At 44.3% G+C, this 16610-nt stretch overlaps 1 protein-coding gene across 6 annotated transcripts in view; it reads right to left on the bottom strand.

Annotated features, from left to right (window-relative positions):
* VWA3B (von Willebrand factor A domain containing 3B) overlaps positions 1 to 16610 on the bottom strand; it is a 165387-nt gene that overhangs the window by 101753 nt on the left and 47024 nt on the right. For all 6 annotated transcript variants that reach the window (XM_074332571.2, XM_074332569.2, XM_074332568.2 and 3 more), the window contains one exon: positions 4436 to 4552. In XM_074332571.2, coding sequence (XP_074188672.2) covers positions 4436 to 4552 — 117 coding nt within the window. The remainder of the gene's footprint in view (positions 1 to 4435; positions 4553 to 16610) is intronic.

The following is a 16610-nucleotide window of genomic DNA, read 5'->3' on the forward strand; positions in this document are numbered from 1 at the left end:
TACACCAATAACAAAAGATGACTACAAGTCATGTGCATACATTTTTTTGGCACCCCCAGTATTAGGCAACTTGAAATTGTGCCACAGCTCACCGATACTCTGTTTGTTAGTTATTTGTTTTTTATTTTTTTGGTTTTTTATTACTATTTTTTTCTCTGTTTGTCTCATTTTGGATAGTTTCTATTGCTGTGTCTTCATGTTCACTGATCGTTTATTCTTGCAGTGTCTAACTGCCATTGATCCCATTCAGCATGTTTTCATCTAAAAGCTTTCATCTCTAAAAGTTCAATGTATATCTTTTTTTATATCTTCCCTGTCTTTACTTAACTTTTTGAACATATGAAATACAGTTATAACAGCTGTTTGAATGTCTTTTTCTGCCAATCCTAACGTCTGTATCAGTTCAGTCAGTTTGATTGAGTTATTATTAAGGGGAGCATTTCCTACTTCCTTTCTCACCTAGTAATCTTTGATTGGATGCCAATCATTGTGAATTTTACTTTTTTGGGCACTGGATGTTTCTGTAGTTTTTAAAGCTCCCTGAGCTTTGTTCTACGATGCAGGTAAGTTACCTACGAAGAGTTATTTCATGTCTTGCTTTGATGATTTCTTAGGAGAGCCCAGACAGAGCTCAGTTTAAGGCTTGTCAGTCCCCATTACTGAGGCAACACCTTCCCAAGTAGTCTACCTGGTACCCCATGAGTTATACATTTTCCCATTCGGGCTGGTGAAAACAGGTTGTGTGTGAGCTCCAAGCCCTTTCTTTCTAATTCTTTTCAGTGGATCTTTCCCAGCCTCGGGTGATTTCCTCACATGAATGAGCTGATCAGCACTGAGCTGAATTCTCACAGGGAGCTCGCAGATTTCCAGAGTTCTCTCTCTGTGCACCTCTCTCCTCTCTGGCACGTTGTCCTGTGAAGTCTAGATGTCTTGGTCTCCCTGAACTCTTCACTTTGGCTTCCAAACTTTGGGAGTTTGCTGTGCTCCACCTGAGACACTTGTCCCCACACCATGGCCTGGAAATCCTCTCAAAGCACTAAGCTGGAATAACCCAGAGCTCCCCCTGAATTCTCCCTGTATCTGAGGGATAACTGGCCTTCATGGCCTGGTGTCCAATGTCTTTAAATACCATTGTTTCATATACCAATTCTGACAATTTAAGTTCACGAACTCATCCTAGAAAAAGTGCTACGTACTTCATTGCTGAATATCATTATGGTCACCTTCAAAATATGCCCCTTGGGAAGCTATGCACCAACGCCAGTGCCTAGTCCACCCTTCAAAGCAATTTTGGAATTTTTTTTCTGGAATGGCCATCAGAGCTGTTGTTGTATTACCCTTGATGTTCTGAATGTCATCAAAATGTCTTCCTTTCAATATTTCCTTTATCTCTGGGTAAAGAAAGAAATCACTGGGGGCCAGATCAGGTGAGTAGGAAGGGTGTTCCAATACAGGTGTTTGTTTACTGGCTAAAAACTCCCTCACACACAGTGCTGTGTGAGCTGGTGCATTGTCATGATGCAAAAGCCATGAATTGTTGGTGAAAAGTTCAGATCGTTTTTGTCTTTTTCACGCAGCCTTTTCAGCACTTCCAAATAGTAAACTTGGTTAACTGTTTGTCCGGTTGGTACAAATTCATAATGAATAATCCCTCTGGTATCGAAAAAAGGTCAGCAACATCGATTTGACTCTTGATTTGGACGGAACTTTTTTGGTCTCGGAGAACTGACTGACTTCCATTGTGTACTTTGATGTTTTGTTTCAGGGTCCTATTGGTACACCCATGTTTCATCACCAGTGATAACACGGACCAAAACATCGTCTTGTCTCTCCAAAAGGTCTTGGCAAACTTTGACTCTCCTTTGCTTTTGTTCACTAGTGAGCTCCTTTGGGACCACTTTTGCACACAACTTTCTCATGCCAAGATTTTCAGTTCAGATGTTCCTAACTGCCATGTTTCCCCGAAAATAAGGCCTAGCCAGACCATCAGCTCTAATGCATCTTTTGGAGCAAAAATTAATATAAGACCCAGTCTTATTTTAATATAATATAAGACTGAATTTTATAGAATATAATATATGACATAATATAATATAATACAATACTATATAATATGATACTGAGTCTCATTAATTTTTGCTCCAAAAGACGCATTAGAGCTGATCGTCCAGCTAGGTCTTATTTTTGGGGAAACACGGTGTTTCTCTATCGATGTTCCTTGGTCTGCTATGCTTCTCAGAGTCAGCCAACGATTTTGACACACAATTCAATGAATTTTTGCAACGTTTCATCAGTTATGCTCCTTACTAACCACCCTGAACTCTTTTCATCAGTGACACATTCTCTCCCCTCAGAAAAACATTTACTCTATTTGTGTACTGCTGTTTTCTTCATGGCATCATCCCCATAAACTTGGACTAACATGCCCCTGATTTCACTTCCACTCTTGCCAAGTTTAACAAGAAATGTAATGTTTGTTCGTTGCTCTAATTCAAACTCAGACATTCTCGCGATGGCACACTAAACATGCAATAACAATAATGAACACCACTCAGCAAGACACCGCCACACGTCGACACGAACACAGCTGTGAGACACTGATACACCAAGGTTATGAAACCTTCCCAAGCTTTTGTACAGTGCGGCCAATGTAAGCACACAGTAGCAAGTTTGCAAACTTAATCGTCAACCTTGTATGTCTGTCAGTCCCCTCTCCCCCTCCCCCCCAAGGAATTCTCATGTCCCGCTCTTGGTAATTAAGAGAGGTCAAAATGACCAGTGGCCGGAGTGTCTGGCCTCCCCATCTCATTCCGAGAATCAGTGGTCCTCCTGCTTCACTCTCGTTCTCTCAGGACAATAGAGGATTGTCTGAGTCCTTGACTCTAAGCTCACACTGAATGGGTGTCACTGACAGTGAGCAGCTCCCCAGACACGCCTGATCACGCCCATCCTTGGGAACCCCAGGGAACTGGTCCTGGCACAGCACCTGCAGCTGCTGCTTCTCGGGCCCATCAAGACACCTGGTCACAGGACAAAGTAACTGTCACCAGGAATGCATCGAGTTGCACAGGGCAAGCTCATCCAGGCCTTCGATCTCTTCCCCCTACATGTGTCCCCTTTGTCATTCCTCCTCTTCAGCTGCATCCCTGTCCCCAGTTAGCCTGGCCTCCTGGCTCTCCTCCCACACTGACACCTCTGTAATACAGGCAGGGGACCAGAAGGCAATATAACCAGGCAGAGGTTCCCAAACTTTGTGGCCCGGGGAGCTTTCCAAAATCCCAGTGTCCAGATTGCGCCCATGTGGATCAAATCAGAATGTCAGGGGTGGGTGCCAGACATCAGTATTTCTACTGGTGGATAAGGTTTGAATCCCAGCTTCATCACTTCTAGCTGTGTGACCTTGGGTAACCTCAAGGGTTACTTAACCTTAAGTGAAAATAATAGTAGCACCTATTTTATAAGGTTGTGGGAAGGATTGAGTTAATACTTGTGAAGAGCTCAGAATAATGCCTGATATGTTTGGTATACACTGTAAGTATTAGCTGCTTTTATTACCAGTGGGGTCCTAAATGAAAAAGTGTTTTACAGAGGAAATCCTTTACTCGTTCGCGCTCTCAGGCAGGAGTCAGTACACTAACTCCCTTAACTGTGAAGGGGAAAGAGTGAGCTAACATTTACCAAAGACCCACTGGGTGGGAAGCATGCATTATGTTACTGAGTCTTTGCTGTAATTCCTAGAGACTGATATTATCATAATCATCTTACGGAAGAATAAACTAAAGCTTAAAGATGTGGACTCAGGTTAACCTAGTGACGGAGATGAATTTACAAGCAGGTCTTTCTCACACCAAACGCAGGCTCCTCTGGACCCTCTTCTCAACTAGACCTTGACCTTTGAACTTCCCTGTTGGTCTTCACATCCCCCAATTTTAGCAAACATCCTGCTCCATCAGTTTAGCCAGAATGCCCTGGATATCTGATCAAATTCCTCACCCTCTCCCCAGTGACATCTGATCACCCAGCCTGCCTTCAGCAAGCACCCTGTCAAGTCTGTTTAGCCAGAAAACCCCCACCCCTGATGTTTCCTCTCAGTCATTTTTCATCCACCAATCGCCCACCCTGCTCCTTGGCCATAAATCTCCACTTTTCCATGTTGCATCCATAACTGAGCCCAGTTTGTACCAACGTTTCTTTTCTCTATTGCAATAGTTCCTGAATAGAAATTGTTGTTACTCTTTACTGTCCAGCTCTGGTTGTGCTTTAACCATCTGCACACGACACATACACACACACACACACACACACACACACAGTTCTGGGTGCTCTCCTCAGATTGGCTCAAGGAGCTCTCCTTGGTAAAGAACATGGAAACAGCTCCCACCCCCAATCAGCAACAGTTATGACTTGCATACTAGTGACCAAAAGTGGCACCCACCACGGTCCGTTGTGGCCACAGTGGCCTTGGCCACCAGCCTCTGGATCTGGACCAGCGTGCTGCAGGCTTCCTCCATCTCCCTCCAGATGAGAAACACATCCTCTCGGACCTCAGCTCCTGGGAGGGAAACACACATGAGCAGGCGGCCATGGCAAGCCCGATAACTCTCCGGTAGTCCTGGCAGGCCTGGCACACCCCAGCCGAGTTTCTAGAACATTTCTAAACATCAAATTCCACTCTCCTCTCTAACCTCTGAGAATCAGAACTGAAATCCCTAAGGAAGTGCTGTCATCTCAGGAAATCATAAACGCAGAGTTTAGGATGCAATCAATCCTTATAAAGTAAATATCTGCAGCAACCAGAATGTTTTAAGATGAATTATTGATAATACTCAAATAAGATAAAGAATAAAAAAAATATTCAAAAGCATTCAATAAGAGCAGGGTGGCCGCCGTGAGGGGAGTGAGGACCCTCAGGCTGTGCCTTTTCTTTCAAAGCGCCCATAAGCCTTTATTGCCCCTGAGGCAATCCCGAGTCTGGTCTCCCTCGCTGGACATCTGCTGTCTCAGCTCAGGGCTAACTTGAGCTGCAGGACTTTTCCAATGATAAGGCTCAATTAAGAGAGACATTTATGTCACTCTCACAATCCATGAAAATTCATCTGATGTAGGAGGTCCAAGCTGTGCCTTCACCCAGGTCCAGGCTCTAACAGATTAGCTAGCAGTTTCTAGAGGTTAGGGAGGGTGTCCGAGCAGGAAGAAAATGGGCGTGACTACTTTATAAAAGTGCAGCAGGAAAGGGCCTGTGGTGACTAGTGTCAATATCCTGCTTGTTACGTTGTCCTATAATTTTGCCAGGTATTACTATGGGGGAACCTGGGTAAAGGGCATGTGGGTGTCTCTGTATCATTTCTGACAACAATATGTGACCTTCAATGACCTCTGCACCCATCTGCCAGAGCCCACTATACACACAAGGCCAGTTGTGCCTCCAGGAGGCCACCATGAGTGCAAGATGCCACCTACCCATTTTCAGTGGCATCCATGGGCCCAGCCACCAGCCTCAAGGCCTCACGGGGGCTCCAGGGAAGCCCCTGTTCTGGGGATGCTTCTAAGGTAGTTGCAGACAAGAATTTAGCAGATGCGTTCTCTAGTCTTAAAAACGCCATACCGACTTCCGGAAAAATGGCGGCGTGAGGTGAGCCTCTGTAAAGCTCCCCTGGAATTTACAAAGAATCGAACAACAAAAACTCCACAAAGGACTCCCTGCACAGCAGACAGGCAACATGAAGAGGCCCACTACCGACTGAAATCACCTACAGGTGGCAGATTCGCGCGAGTGGAGGGAGGAGGAGGAAAGGGAGAAGCGCGCGGAGACGGAGCCGCGCGGGCGCAGGACGCAGACCTCGCTCAGTGCTCCGAGCTCGCTGCTTCCCGGAACCACCGCAGCTGCGGGAGAGGGAAGAACTCGGGCTGCTAGGGCTCCGCTTATGGCCCACAGGGCTGAGGGGGCAGCATATAACACGGCTGAACCCAAAGCTCACGGCAGAGACCTCGGAGAAAAGACTGAGGGAAAAAGGCTGAAAACGGTGGTTTAAGCCCGCACTGCCGAGCAGAGAACGGAGCCTTAGGCACTGAGACCAGCCGCCCCCTCCCTCCCCTCCCAGAGCTCGCCCCGCCCCCACCTGCCCGGTGCTAGAAGCGAAACAGTAGCAGTGTCAGATCAAAACAACAGAAAATTTGCTGTTTTGATATCTGTGGACCGCAAACACAAATTCACAGCCCAACTAGTTCCAGCAAAGGGGAGAGACCTGTGGAAGCAGGACCGGCTGTGGTGGTGGTCGCCGCCATTGCTCTGGGCCACCTTTCACAACTCACCCCGCCCCTGACCCCACCTATCTGGGCGGATCCCTGCAGGAGTAAACAGAACTGCTGAAATATACGGGCTCTGAATCAGCAGCTGGAAGAGCTTTCGAACATCAAAAGCTCTCCGCATACCCACCGGGACACTGCGCCCTGTGACCTAGACGAACTATTAACAGAGGAGAAGCCCGTCTCCCAGGGAATCCCCCCTTTGCGTGAGAAGTTGGAATAGTGCAGAGAAAACATAGCATTACTGTGTGGGAGAAGAAAAATAAGTTGCAGTTGGAGAAATAATAAAACATTCTACCAACAAGTACTGGCAAACAAAAGAAAGACCGCTTTCTATCAACCTGTTGCAGAAGTCACTCCTGTAGATGTCTAGGAAGAGAAATAGTAAACCAGCAATCACCATGAATAACCAAGGCAACAAGATAGCTCAGAAAGAAAGTGAAAAATCTCCAGAGAAGGCACTTAAAGATACAGAAATATGTGACTTAAATGACAGAGAATTCAAGATTGCAGTTCTGAAAAAACTCAACGAGATACAAGAAAACACAGATAGGCAGTTAAAGGAACTCAGAAACTCAATCAAAGAGCAGCATGAGCATTTTACGAAAGAGATTGAAATCTTAAAAAAGAACCAAATAGAATTTCTGGAGATTAAGAACTCAATAGAAGAAATTAAGAATGAAATAACCAGCTTAGGTAGTAGAGTTGACCAGATGGAGCAAAGAATCAGTGACATCGAAGATAGAAACCTGGAAATGACACAAATTGAAGAAGAAAGAGACTTGAGACTTAAAAGAAATGAAAGAACTCTACAAGAACTTTCTGACTCCATCAGAAAGAGCAATATAAGAATAATGGGCATACCAGAAGGAGAAGAAAGAGAGAAGGGAACAGAGAATATATTCAAACAAATTGTCGATGAGAACTTCCCAAATTTGTGGACAGAACTGGACCCTCGAATCCAAGAAGCAAACAGAACACCTAGTTACCTCAATCCCAACAGACCTTCTCCAAGGCACATTGTATTGAAGCTGTCTAAAACCAACGACAAAGAAAGAATCCTCAAGGCAGCCAGGGAAAAGAAGACGGTAACTTACAAAGGAAAGCCCATTAGATTATCATCAGATTTTTCAGCAGAAACTCTACAAGCCAGGAGGGAGTGGAACCAAATATTCAAACTATTGAAAGAGAGAAACCATGAGCCAAGAATAATATATCCAGCAAAGATATCCTTTAGATATGAAGGAGGAATAAAGACCTTTCCAGACATACAGAAGCTGAGGGAATTTTCTAATACACGACCTGCACTACAAGAAATACTAAAGGAGGCTATTCGACCACCATCAACAGGGACAATTTGTGGCAACCACAACTCAAAAAGGGGGAGAGTAAAGGCCTGAACCGGAATATGGGAATGGAGAAAGTAAGCGCGCTGAAGAAAATGGAATACTCTAAATATCAAACTTTCTTTTACATAAACTTAAGGGTAACCACTCAAAATAAATCCAGAATTGAAATATATACTGAAATAAAAAAAGAAACAGAGGGAAACATCATAGAATACCACCACACAGAAATAATAGACAACAACAAAAAGGCAAAGAAACAATGGAGACACAACCTTACCAGAAAACTAAGGATAGAATGACAGGAAATCCTCACATATCAATAATCACCCTAAATGTAAATGGACTGAACTCACCAATAAAAAGGCACAGAGTAGCAGATTGGATCAAAAAACTAAACCCAACCATATGCTGTCTCCAAGAGACACATCTCAGCTACAAGGACAAGCATAGACTCAAAGTGAAAGGGTGGAAATTGACACTCCAAGCAAATGGTACCCAGAGAAAATCAGGTGTAGCCATAATGATATCAGATGAAACAGACTTCAAGGTGGAAAAGATAACAAGAGACAAAGATGGACATTTCATAATGGTGAAGGGGACTGTACAACAAGAAGACATAACAGTCATCAATATTTATGCCCCCAATCAGGGAGCACCGAAATACACCAAGCAACTACTAACAGAACTAAAGGGAGAAATTGACCAAAACACAATTATACTAGGGGACTTAAATACATCATTGACAGCTATGGATAGATCATCCAAACAGAAAATAAATAACGAAATAGTAGCCCTAAATGACACATTAGATGAAATGGACATAATTGACATTTATAGAGCACTTCATCCTACAACATCAGACTATACATTCTTTTCTAGTGTACATGGAACATTCTCAAGGATAGACCATATATTGGGACATAAAATCAGTCTCAACAAATTTAAGAAGATTGAAATCATACCAAGCATATTCTCTGATCACAAGGCTTTGAAATTGGATATCAACTATAAAAAGAAAGCGGGAAAAAACACAAATACATGGAGATTAAATAACATACTTTTAAAGAAGGACTGGGTCAAAGAAGAAATTAGAGGAGAGATCAAAAGATACATAGAAACAAATGACAATGAAAATACATCCTACCAAAATTTTTGGGATGCAGCGAAAGCAGTTTTAAGAGGGAAATTTATCTCACTACAGGCCTATCTCAAGAAACAAGAAAACTCCCAAATAAATAACCTCATGTTACACCTTAAAGAACTAGAAAAAGAAGAACAAGTAAAACCCAAGGTCAGCAGAAGAAAGGAAATAACAAAAATTAGAGCAGAACTAAATGAAATAGAGAACAAAAAGACAATAGAAAAAATTAATATGACAAAGAGCTGGTTCTTTGAAAAGATTAACAAAATTGACAAACCCTTGGCTAGACTTACTAAGATAAAAAGAGAGAAGACACTGATTAACAAAATCAGAAACGTAAAAGGGGAAGTTATCACGGACACCACAGAAATACAAAGGATCATCCAAGAATACTATGAAGGACTATATGCCACCAAATTCAACAACCTAGAAGAAATGGACAAGTTCTTAGAAACATATAGCCTTCCAAGGCTGAACCATGAAGAACTGGAAAATCTAAACAGACCGATCACCAGTAACGAAATTGAATCAGTCATCCAAAACCTTCCCAAAAGCAAAAGTCCGGGACCAGATGGCTTCACTAGTGAATTCTACCAAACCTTCAAAGAGGATCTAATACCAATTCTGCACAAACTCTTCCAAAAAATTGAAGAAGAGACAGTACTCCCTAACTCATTCTATGAGGCCAACATTACCCTGATACCAAAACCTGGTAAGGATCACACAAAAAAAGAAAACTACAGACCAATATCTCTAATGAATACCGATGCAAAAATCCTAAATAAAATTCTAGCAAATCGAATACAACAATGCATTAAAAAGATTATTCATCACGACCAAGTGGGGTTCATCCCCGGGGCACAAGGATGGTTCAACATACGCAAATCCATCAATGTGATACATCACATAAACAAAATAAAGGACAAAAATCATATGATTATATCAATTGATGCAGAAAAAGCATTTGACAACATACAACATCCATTTATGATTAAAACACTTAATAAAATGGGTATAGAAGGAAAATACCTTAACATAATAAAGGCCATATATGACAAACCCTCTGCTAATCTCATAATTAATGGAGAAAAACTGAAGCCCTTTGCTCTACGTTCAGGAACACGACAGGGATGTCCCCTATCACCTCTGCTTTTCAACATAGTGTTGGAAGTCCTTGCCAGAGCAATCAGGCAAGAGAAAGAAATAAAAGGCATCCAAATTGGGAATGAAGAAGTTAAATTATCACTCTTTGCAGATGACATGATGCTATATATAGAAAACCCTAAAGACTCCACCAAAAAGCTATTAGAAACAATCAACGAATACAGTAAAGTTGCCGGCTACAAAATCAACGCACAAAAGTCCATTGCCTTCCTATATCCTAACAATGAAATCTCAGAAAAAGAAATACAAAAAACAATTCCTTTTGCAATTGCAGCAAAAAGAATAAAATACCTAGGAATAAACTTAACCAAGGATGTGAAAGACCTATATGCTGAAAACTATAAGACTTTTTTGAAAGAAATTGAAGAAGACACAAAGAAATGGAAAGACATTCCGTGCTCATGGATTGGAAGAATCAACATAGTTAAAATGGCCATATTACCCAAAGCAATATACAGATTCAATGCAATCCCCATCAAAATCCCAATGGCATATTTTAAAGAAATAGAACAAAAAATCATCAGATTTGTTTGGAACCACAAAAGACCCCGAATAGCCAAAGCAATCTTAAGGAAAAAGAACAATAATGGAGGTATCACACTTCCTGACTTTGGCTTGTACTACAGGGCTACAATAATCAAAACAGCATGGTATTGGCAGAAAAACAGACACATAGACCAATGGAATAGAATTGAGAACCCAGAAATAAAACCACATAAATATGGACAGATAATTTTTGACAAAGAAGCTAAAAACATACAATGGAGCAAAGACAGCCTCTTCAATAAATGGTGCTGGGAGAATTGGATAGCCACGTGCAAAAGAATGAAACTGGACTGCTATTTGTCACCATGTACCAAAATTAATTCAAAATGGATCAAAGACTTAAGCATAAGACCTGACACAATAAACTGCATAGAAGAAAACATAGGTACTAAACTTATGGACCTTGGGTTCAAAGAGCATTTTATGAACTTGACTCCAAAGGCAATGGAAGTAAAAGCTAAAATAAACAAATGGGACTATATGAAACTTAAAAGCTTCTGCACAGCGAAAGAAACCATTGACAAAATAAAGAGGCCACCAACTGAATGGGAGAAGATTTTTGCAAACAGTGCCTCCGATAAGGGGCTAGTATCCAGAATATACAAGGAACTCATGCAATTCAACAACAAAAAAACAAACAACCCAATTGAAAAATGGGCAGAGGACTTGAAGAGACATTTCTCCAAAGAGGACATACAAATGGCAATTAGACATATGAAAAAATGCTCAACATCACTAATCATCAGAGAAATGCAAATCAAAACCACAATGAGATATCACCTCACCCCAGTCAGAATGGCTATCATCAACAAGACAAATAGTAACAAGTGTTGGAGAGGCTGTGGAGAAAAAGGAACCCTCATACACTGTTGGTGGGAATGCAGACTGGTGCAGCCGTTATGGAAGGCAGTGTGGAGGTTCCTCAAAAAATTACAAATAGAATTACCATATGACCCAGCAATCCCTTTCCTGGGTATCTACCCAAAAAATCTGAAAACATTTAGAGATAAAGACACGTGTGCTCCAATGTTCATTGCAGCTTTGTTTACGGTGGCCAAGACATGGAAACAACCAAAATGTCCTTCGATAGATGAATGGATAAAGAAGTTGTGGTATATATACACAATGGAATACTATTCGGCTGTAAGAAAAGATGATATAGGAACATTTGTGACAACATGGATGGATCTTGAGAGAGTAATGCTGAGCAAAACAAGTCAGACAGAAAAAGCAGAGAACCATGTGATTTCACTGATATGTGGTATATAAACCAAAAACAACAAAAGAACAAGACAAACAAATGAGAAACAGAAACTCATAGACACAGACAATAGTTTAGTGGTTGCCAGAGGGTAAGGGGGGCTGGGGGTGGGGGGTGGGAGATGAGGGTAAGGGGATCGAATATATGGTGATGGAAGGAGAACTGACTCTGGGTGATGAACACACAATGGGATTTATAGATGATGTAATACAGAATTGTACACCTGAAATCTATGTAATTTTACTAACAATTGTCACCCCAATAAATTTAATTTAAAAAAAACAAAAACAAAAAAAAAAACGCCATTCCAATAAAAAGTTTATTTAAAACAAAAACACAACAACTCTGTTTCACAAACTACACAGTCAACTCAGGGGACACTGATGTTACCACTGAAGTAAGCCGAGTCCCAGTACTCTAGTGGCAAAAACCTCCTAGGGCACTTGCTATGTGCCTGGCTTTCCACGTGGGCCTTTCTAAACATTTTCTCCTTCTCTTCACCACAACTATACAGGCAAATTCTATTCTTGTGCTCATCTTACAGGTGTGTAAACTGAGGCGGAGCAAGTTGTCCAAGGTCACACAGTGAGTGGCAGCGCAGAGTCAAACCCAGGCAGGCGTGACTGCACCAATGCAGTGGCCCTGTCAGTGGCGCTGAGACGGGGTCGATGGTTACAGAGGGGCCCTGCAGCCCACCCCCAGCAGCTGAGGAGACCCCACTTACCAAGCCTGTCTACATAATAGTCCACAGACGCCTGAGATCACACAGCCACAAAGAATGATCAGGTGTACCAGACCACCATCAGGTGTATGAGTCACCCCAGGAGAGTCATCCACCCGGGCAAAGGGCTGACCCTAAGCCACCAGGACAGACTAGGGCAGACCAGAGTCGATGTTTCTGACTTTGAAAAAGTAGTCCAAGAGGGCAGGGCAGAGTGAAGGGACAGCAGAGCTCTGGCCCTCTGGAAGTCGGGCAGATCAAGTGAGGGAGAATTAATAGCTGTGTTTGTAAAGAAGCAACTGACAAGCCCTGACAGAGATGGATGGCCACGACGGCCCTGCAGCCATCAGCCGCCCCAGGGGTGAAATGTGATGTGTGCCCAGCTCCAAGCTGGAACTCCAGATACAGCCATCTCCGGCCAGATGCAAACCTTACGCCTGTGATGCAAACCTTCTGGCCCCTGTGAAAGCAAGACTGACCTCCAGCTGCTGCTTGGGCATGGAGGTGTTAAGTAGCAGGGTTCTCTCTTTAAAAGTTTCACATGAGTCAGGGCTCTCCATCTCAGCAGACATGTCAATAATATATTAAGGGGGAGCAACAGCAAGTCAGCCTTCAAGGAAAAACTTCCAAGAAAACACAGCTGCCTCTGGATCCAGGGAGACCAAATGTGTGGAAGGGCAGCAGTGAGAGGAGACAGGCTCCCCTGTGCAAGCAGGAATGAGGGCTATCACCACACTGGTTTAGTCATTGTAATTCGGCAGCTACAGTGCCTACACAGGATCAGGAAACACAACTAAAACTATCCGCTTAACTAGGTTTGCTTTAAAAAACAAAACAAAACCAGCTAGTGAATAAGAAAAACCACAGGCAGTAAGAAGCATAACTTAGAACGCAGAGGTTTTATTTTGAGTGACCACAGGCTGTGTGGGAGGGCTGCCATGTTCATCAGGGTCACTTCTAAGGCACTTAAGCTGGGATATGTGACAGCTGCAGCCCAGGGAGGCAGCCCCCGGGAAACAGAAGAGGAGGGAGGACGGGCTCAGGAAGCCCAGGCTTCAGAGACCTCTGTGAATCTGAAATTCTCCAGGCGCACCCAGAGAGGAGACAAAACCACAACGAAGCCTTAAGGGTCTTGACAATCAGGGGCTCAGCCAACTATGGCCTGCTGTGCCCAGAAGCAGGATACTGTCCCTCCTGGAGACAGCCGGACCTAAAAGACCCTCCTACCCAATGGCCCCTCCTGCACCGACCCCTGACATGCCCCTATGCCCAGGTCACGACCTGAAGGCTCACAGAATGCTGACGCCAGCTGCTCTTTTTCATTTGCACCTAGTATTGACTTCTCAGACTGGCTATTTTAACAAATGAAATGAGACCCAGCTCGGATATGTTTTGTGTGTCAGAGGAAAAGCCCTGAGTACCTTCCACAAAATACCACCTCCTATCAAACCTCCGGGTCTCACCTGCAGAATGAAGTCCAGCTGTCACAGTCCAGTTCCTTAATCCATTCACTTAGCATGTTTGTTGAGCACCCACTATGTGGTGGGTGGGCGCTGCCCATGCCGGGGACAGCAGTGAATTTGGAAGGCCCTGTGCCCTGGGCTGGCACTCAAGTCCAGGGTTCAAGGCCCCGTAAGACGCTCTCTATCAACCTGCTCAGAGCACTGCCCTGGCAGCCCACTCGGGCCCCGGTCCTCCCCCTACCCTCCTATCTGGGGGCTCACAGCCTCCCACTGCACTCACCAAGCCCCCCTTCATTCAAGGCACAATCCTGACCCGCCATCAAGTGTGGCCCAACCACCCCAGAAGCAGTGACTGCTTCCTGCTCCTTCTCCGCCCCTGGAACGCACTAGCCAGAGCCACTGTTCTCAGTCCTCTGCTGCCGGCCATAGATGGGCCCTTGGTATATGCCATTCCTGGCCACCTGTCACTCCAACCTCCAGCTCCAAAGCGCACAGACATATCAGCCAGCGATGAATTAGTGTACACATGACTTTGACCCCAATCTGACTTAAGTTAATCCTTCCTAAGGTAACGGTGACCTTCTAGCTTCGATTTTTGAAATTTAAACCTCTGATGTAATTCGATTTGGCAGTGGTTTGGCTTGGGACTTTTTCAAAGTTTTTTTTTTCCTTTCTTTGCTTCTCTCCCCTCCCACCAAGCCTCGAAGACTCTGTTTACTGTGCATTTACTATGCACACCAGTTTCAATGGTTCTGTTTACTTTGGACCAGTGTGCACACCTGGCCCAGTAACTTGGGAGGGGTTTATGCATCTATACAGGGTTCACTCCTGACCCTGGGGCAGACCAGCCTCTGGGAAGCGCTTTTTCCTGACATTGCCTGGCTGGCCAGTTTCTCCTTCCTTTGTTCTGTCCTCCTTGCAAGTCTCTAAAACCTTTGGTGGTATTAAGAGAAGGAAGGCAGCCTTTGTGACAGGGAGTCCACTGTCATTCCTTAAAGCTGGCATTTTGGAATAAAACCTCTTTTCTTTCCACCAACCTCTCCTTTCAAGCTTTGGCTCACGCAGCAAGGAGCAGACTGCTTGCCCAGTAACACTAACACACAGCTGCTTACAGCACAGCTCCCCACTCTGTGTGTCCACGCGGCCCTGCTGTGGGGTCAGGGTGCAGTCCTGGGCTGCTGCTATGTGACCACAGGCCGACTTGGCCACTGGATCGTAACCGTCTTGAGCATGGGGACAGTGTCCTTCCTTTCTTTGTCTCCTCCACAGCACTTAGCACAGGGTCCAGTGTTTCTGGTAAGAATTCCTAGCCTTCCTTGTTTTTCTTTTTCCTAATTACAAAGAAACAATCATTGAGAACCTAAACCTTCTTCTCTGTCCCATAGGTGACAGCCCCAATACTGTAATAAGCTCTTCAGAGTGGAACTGGACAGAATCCTACCATCTGAGCATATGGCTATGCCCCAGGTTTTCCTGACATAACCATGACGTGCCCCCAAGGAGGAAGACATTTCCTTTTAGATCTCTGTGCCATGCTAGGCAAGGCTTCCCCAAATACCTGAAACATTATCATTCCATGGGCAGGAGCGGGGAGGTGGTTAGAAAAGCAGCTAGAGGTGACACTGGTCCCAGACAATTTAATGAGGCCCTGGGAGATGGCGGTCCAGAACTAAAAGCCCTTCAGTAGCCTCGATCCCAGACCCCTCCTCCCCACATCCTGCTGTGGCCTGTGTCTGTGGCCCTGTCCCCACCCCCCTGGACCAGCTGGGCAGAGACTCTACCGTCTGTCTGAGCACTAAGCTCCTATTCAGACGTGAGCGTCTGAGCTGAAAATAACCATCAAAAGGCAGTATTTTCATGAAAAAAAGCGGCATACACTTCTATTTTCAGAAAGCAGTATAACATTTTAAAAATAATAATAATCTATGAGGTGACTAAAATTCCTAGAGGTCTAAACTTATAATATGGATCTAAACTTACAATATGGTGAGAGGGGCATATTACACCTGTAAAGGGACTAGAAGTACAGAGGTCAGTAGTTTTGCTGTCATGGGAAAATTCCCAGTTTCTTGTGTTAAATTACATATGCAGATGTTTTGCTGCGGACAGGTCACTGCACACCTGCGGGTTTGACCCGGCCCTACCACCTGAACCACCGAGGTGACAGTGAGCTTCCCTCAGCCTCGCTCTGTGAGTCCAACAGGCTTCGTGGGAAGGGGCAAGAGGTGCTGGCGGATTGATGAGCAATGGCTGACATGGCTGGGGTGGGCCTCCAAGTGAGAGGTACCGCGCTGCCCAAGCCCACTCTCCTGGAATCAGGAGAGGGGCCTGAGCTACTGGTTCAGTTGGTTGTATACATGAAACCACGCCAGAGTTAAAACTGAGCCTGACTGACTGCGTCTGCAGGCCAGCTCCTCCTCCTCTTCCCCCACTGCTCTCCTCCCCCCTCCTCAGGTATAAAGTGTGATGCTCTGGCTACAGTGGGAGCTCAGCACTCTGACAGTGGCTGTCAGCTGGAGTGTAAATCCTACCATTGGAGTGCTTCTGAAGCACCTGACACCACAGGCCCTTAAAATAAGTCTGCTGTCTGCTTTCCCAATGAGTTCAGGTCTCAAGCTACCTGCATCAATGCTGAAATTATTTCCTCTTTGTTTTGGCC

The sequence above is a fragment of the Rhinolophus sinicus genome, chromosome 2, assembly GCF_057876585.1.
Source record: "Rhinolophus sinicus isolate RSI-liver-muscle chromosome 2, RSI-T2T, whole genome shotgun sequence".
NCBI lineage: Eukaryota > Metazoa > Chordata > Mammalia > Chiroptera > Rhinolophidae > Rhinolophus > Rhinolophus sinicus.